Source organism: Schistocerca piceifrons, chromosome 4 (assembly GCF_021461385.2).
Source record: "Schistocerca piceifrons isolate TAMUIC-IGC-003096 chromosome 4, iqSchPice1.1, whole genome shotgun sequence".
Lineage (NCBI taxonomy): Eukaryota > Metazoa > Arthropoda > Insecta > Orthoptera > Acrididae > Schistocerca > Schistocerca piceifrons.
In genome coordinates, this window is record NC_060141.1 from 699,659,432 (window position 1) to 699,665,156 (window position 5,725).

The 5,725-nt window shown below is 43.1% G+C and overlaps 1 protein-coding gene across 1 annotated transcript; it reads right to left on the minus strand.

Moving 5' to 3' along the window:
• Positions 1 to 203: 203 nt before the first annotated feature.
• On the minus strand, positions 204 to 1,154 carry LOC124796118. The gene has a single exon (XM_047260208.1). The coding sequence runs from the start codon at positions 1,152 to 1,154 to the stop codon at positions 345 to 347; it is 810 nt and encodes a 269-aa protein (XP_047116164.1). The 3' UTR covers positions 204 to 344.
• Between the last annotated feature and the right edge of the window lie 4,571 nt (positions 1,155 to 5,725).

A 5,725-nucleotide genomic window follows, 5' to 3' on the forward strand; every position in this document is an offset into this window, starting at 1 on the left:
CTAAATACGAGAAAGTGAGTTTAATAGCACGATGTGTATATTTTAGACGATATGATTCCTTGGCATACGTATTTGCAAAAACATATCTAATAAATGCGGGCATTACGCCAAATGTCACACTTCTGCAGTAAGTCGTGAACTCAATATCCCATTGGAATAACTGTGAAATAAATTGTAAACACAAAAACATTAAACAACAGAAATGCTTCGAGATACTGTAATATTTATTTTTCACTTTTTTTATTTACACTGTGCAACGAGAAAGGAAAATGAAATTCAGAACAAGCATGGGACTTTTGACACAGGAAAAAGTTAGTTAGTACTAAGCAGCACTTTAACGTAATTTATCGACCAAAGCGAGGACCGAACCACAATCCAGGATGCTTAGCAGCCCTCTGGTCCCGCGTTGCGACTCCATCGTCGTACATATCCTCAGTCTGCTCCTGCTTGTCCATATCTACACTCCGCCCGGGACGGGGTCCGAACCATAGCATGTCGTCCACTTGGGCATCACTGCGCCGACCAACCCGGGGTCCGAACCACAGACCGGGCGGCTGGGCACGCCTGTCTTGGCGCTGCGATCCACCGTCCTTGAACTCCCTCTCGTCGTTCGTCCAGACCGCGTCTTCACCTTTCGGCTGTCCGTCCGAACTGCGGCCCACCCGCGGTCCGAACCACAGTGCTGGGGACTTGGCCGCCCGCTTTTCCACTTGGGGCAGCCACTTCAGGGGAGCGTCAACACCACAGCTGCTTCGTCGTCCGTACCGTGGACCGAACCACACCCCAGGGTTTTCGTGTATCGTAGCTTCTCGCTGGACCATTTCTCGCGCCGATCCTGCAGGGATGTAACTCCCCTCTAGCATTGCCAACCACGGACCTTCATCTGTTCTCGATTCGTCACCGATCCCATTCCGTCCATCGGCACGAGAATCGAACCCCGCCGCCTCTCTTCCTCTGCGAAACGACGCATTCGGGGCCTCACCATCGGGACGATCTTCCACGGTTTCTTCATTTCTGTCGTGCGAAGCCACTCTGCTGTCCTGGGATGAGGTTTGCGAATCATCTTCCGTCAGCGCGGATTCTGCCTTCGTGTCGAGAACTCGAGCAGCAGTCACCAGAGCCAGCAGCAGGAACAGCTGAGCACCTCTCGGCATGATGGCAGGTGAAGTTCTGTGGCCACAACACCCACTGCCGTGTGCTTTATACGGATCGGGGCCCACCCCGCTCGAGGCAGGTAACTGTGGGGAGCTCCGATATTGCGGCTCCGGGCTTTAGTGGGACAAATGGCAGACGCCCCCTCCTTCCCTTCCAGCGCAATTACGTCGCCGTTCCTCATTTCGAATTCCTGGAGGGCACTGTTTCGCTACCTACTCTCATGAGCTCCCTTTCTCAATGGAGCCAGGAGCGGTTTGCCGCGACCACGATCTACTAGCAGAGCAATGTTGGAAAACTTCCACCAAGTCAATAATAACATTTTCAAGGCATAGCACCATACCAACAGAAAGCAGATCGCCCTTACTGTTGTCTACATTGTCTACCTTCGATCACTATCATACACATAAGTCAACAGATTCATAAATAACTAGTACTATAAATACAATTCTTAACCAATACAACCTGTACAAGCTAAAATCGATATCCTTATCTAACCTTACAATTAGTTTATATCTACAATTATTAGGTCTACAACTTCGCTTCCGCGGTTCTGCAATAGATGGGTGAAGCGACAAGTGGTGGTGTTAGTGGTACGTCGTAAGTCCATAAAATAAGCTTAAACATTTGTAAAAATAACGTTATCAAAATATTACTCAATTTTCGATTGTATCATAAAGTTATTCTAGACTGAATACGTCAGTTTACAATTCCAGTTCTGGCCATTTGCGGTAAGTTTCAATTTTATGCTATAACATGAAAAATCTGCCACTGAGGCTCATAAAATGCTTTGTAAGACGTATGTTGGGGGATCTAGTAACAAAAGAACGTCCAGATAATGGTTTCAACGCTTCAAGTTCGGTGATTTTGACGTCGACGACCGGCATGGCTCTGGAACAGAGAATGTTTTCAAAGCTACTGGAACCGACGAAAACAATCACAGGAAAACGATGTATGATGCTTTTAAGCCGAGCACTGAAAGACAAACGGCAACAGCGTAGCAATACACATGAAAAGCTGATTTCACAGAATGACAAGGCTCGACCCCGTCTCGCAAAACCCATCGAAATATACTTTGCAACGTTGAAATGGGAAGTCCTATCCCTCCAAACGTAATCCTATATTCTGCAGACACTGCTCCCTCTATCAACTTTTTCGATCAGTGGCTCTCGGTAGCACTTCTCGTCATATGAACAAGGGCAAAACTTAATCGATTCATGTATTTGCTCCGAAGCTGCACTGTTCTTCGGCTGCGAGCTTTGTTTGGTACCCGAACAGTGGGAGAAATTAGTGGCCAGTGATGACCAGTACGTGTTTCACAACCAACTTCGAGAAGAAAAACTGCGGAAGCGAAGTTGCAGACTTAATACGTTACTATATTCGGCAATCATATTAACTTCCTTCAGATTCCTTATCTTCGCGCGAATGGCGTGCAAAAAGAAATAAGGTCTTTATGCCGTCACATGGACTCGGATTTAACTGATACTCTCAGATCGTTACTTCACGAGATGGTTAAAACAAAAGCCAGAGGACGTGAAAATGACTATTATGCTACTGAAATCGAAGGGGGACTTGTACACAGCGAGGCTAAGTAACTGAACATTATGTATTGTGTTCCTAGCTGCAAGAAAAGATGCAAAAATCTGAAAATCGTTATGTATGAAGGAGTCTTGAAGAGGCCTTTATCCAGCAGTGGTAGGCCAAGGGCACTATTAAGTATCACTCAAAGAATGAACGTGTAATTAAGTGTAATGAAATGATAGAACTTAAATGTTCCGAAGATTAATTTTTCTGAAGTGGGACAGTGATCACAGCAGCAGCACATCAAAAACATGGATAATCAGATTTTTATTGTAAATATACATTAAAACCCATACTAGGCCAAAGACGACACCGTCACCTGCTCTTTTCCGACATCTTGGAGGGTCATGTACAGAGTCGACATTCGTAACTGGAAAAGTTGGGTGACGGCGGACCCTAATAATGTGAAGTATGATGCAACAAACGACTTGCATTGCACACAAACAGTAATCGGAGCACATAACAAGAAATTTAGATCGCAAGGATCGACTTCTAAAAATTCAGATGTGTATATGACGATGTGCTGATGGCGCGCAAACGGTACGTCACTAAATCAATCGCTTCTCAACGTAGTTAAATACATGAAAGATAATTAAACTCTGTATACATAATTAGAAAAGAAATATGGACAAAATGCTCTAAATAAAAACATAAGAGAACTTAGATGACATACTTATTATAACCAAAATTACAGAGAACAAGGAAATTTATTGTTACATGAAGACAGTCTAGAGGCAGAAGAGGATAAGGACGAGACTCTAAATGCCTTATTTATTTTGGAAATTAAAAAACACAAAATTACAGAAGCGACTGTATTCATTTGCAGTGGTACAGAATACGATTCATTCCTGACTGTGTGAGATATTATATTAATTTTAATTTTAATAATTAACAGCCTCCGTTGCACCGTTTACCTAGAATTTACCTAGGTCTCAGTCGGGATAACCCAAATCTGCTTCAGAATAACAGTAACTATCGTTTATCCATAGTGGACATCGTCAGGCTGAAGAAGGTTGGGTTATCCCGACTGAAATCCAGGTGCGTTCTAGGTAAACGGTACAACTGAGGCTTTTAATTATCAAAATTAAAATTAATATTTAAACAGTTGGTAACAGGGTCGCGAAATGTTGAAGATATTTGAGATATATTAATTGCCACAAGTCCTCGTGTGATGTTGAAGATCCTACTGTGGGAGAGAGTAATACATCAACTGATTCTTCCCGGAACGTACGCTTTTATAATTTTAATCTCTTCCTGAGCGACGTTATATTGGCGTGCGAATGTGGAACTGAACCAAATGTAAGTGCTGATGCCCCTAAAGTGCTTAAGTAGTTCTCCATTTTTGTGACTACAAACATCATCCATAACTTTTTCTGTAAAATAGTTCAGTTTCTTCATCGCAACAACATAAAAATTAATTGTCATTTCCGCTTGATAGAGAACAATATTCAGATCACCCTCGCTAGAAGTTCTGTGTCTCTGCATACTGCAGGTTATAACGCCAATGTCTGAATGTGTATCTCGGATCAGCCTCACTAATGAGCCGAGCTTTCAATAAACAGTTGGTTATGCCAACGGGGCTGAAAAATGAAACTGTGAACTATTCTTATTACTAAGGTTATCTGTGTGTTACGCTTCCTTTTTCCGAAGCACAAAAGTCGATGCTAACAAATATCAAAACGTTGGTCACAAGATGTTTGTCTTCATTTGAAACCATCATAACACTAGAGTAAGTGAGTGCTCTGCAAGATGCAAGGTTCCTCTCGAGAGTTCGACGAGACATGGTACAACAGCATGTTAAACAGAGACTTAAAACTTCCATACTGACATCACTGCAGCAATAAAGCTAGTTTAATGAAATGACGACATAAAACAAATATTAGGAAAATCAGACGACAGAGTGAGATTCATAGAAGAACCGTAAGAAAATGTAGCTCATCGACGAAGGAAGTGGCTTACAAGGCGCTTGTTCAGTCGGTCCTTGAGTTCATCAACGTAGATCTCTTACCAGGTAGGACTAATAGAAGAGACAGAGAATATCCAACGAAGAGAGGCGCATTTCGTCACGGGTTCGTTTAGTCGTCGCGAGAGCGTTACAGAAATGCTCAACATTCTCCACTGGCAGACGCTACAAGAGAGGCACTGTACACCGCAGAGAAGTTACCAACTGAAATTTCGAGAGAGTATTTTCCGGCAAGAATCGAACAACGTACGTCCTCCAACATACCTCTCGCGAAATAACCACGATGAAGAAACTGGATAAATTAGATCTAATTCTGAGGCCTATTGATAACAGTTCCTCCCAAATGTGACATTTACGAGTGGGACAGGGAAGAGGGAATCAGTAGTTGGTGCCAGAAGTTCCCTCCGCCTCACACCATCAAATGTCTTGCGAGGTATTGTTGTAGATGTAAAAGACTGTTTTCGGTGAAGAAATGAAGTCATCACACCGTTCACTCAGCTTACAGAAATACCAAGGAAACTCTAAATGTGGAAAAATGTAAGTTAATGCGGACGAATAGGAAGTAGAAACCGGTAATATTCGGATACAGTATTACTAGTGTCCTGCTTAGCACTGTCAAGTCGTTTAAATATCTAGCCGTAACGTTACAAAGCAATACGAAATGGAACGAACATGTGAGAACTGCGGTATGGAAGGTAGATCGTTGATATCGTTTTATTGGGAGGGTTGAAGGAAAGACTGGTTCACCTGTGAAAGATACCGCTTATAGGACTCTGGTGCGACCTATTCTTGGGTACTGCTCGAGTGTTTGGGATGAGTACCTGGTCGAATTGAAGGACGACATTAAAGCAAATCAGAGGCGGATTGCTAGATTTGTTGCCGATGGATTCGAACAACACATAAGTTTACGGAGATGCTTCGAGAGCACAAACGGTAATCCCTTGAGGGAAGGTTACGTTCTTTTCGAGAAATGTTATTAAGAAAGTTTAGGGAACCTGCATTTCAGGCTGACTGCCACACAATTCTACT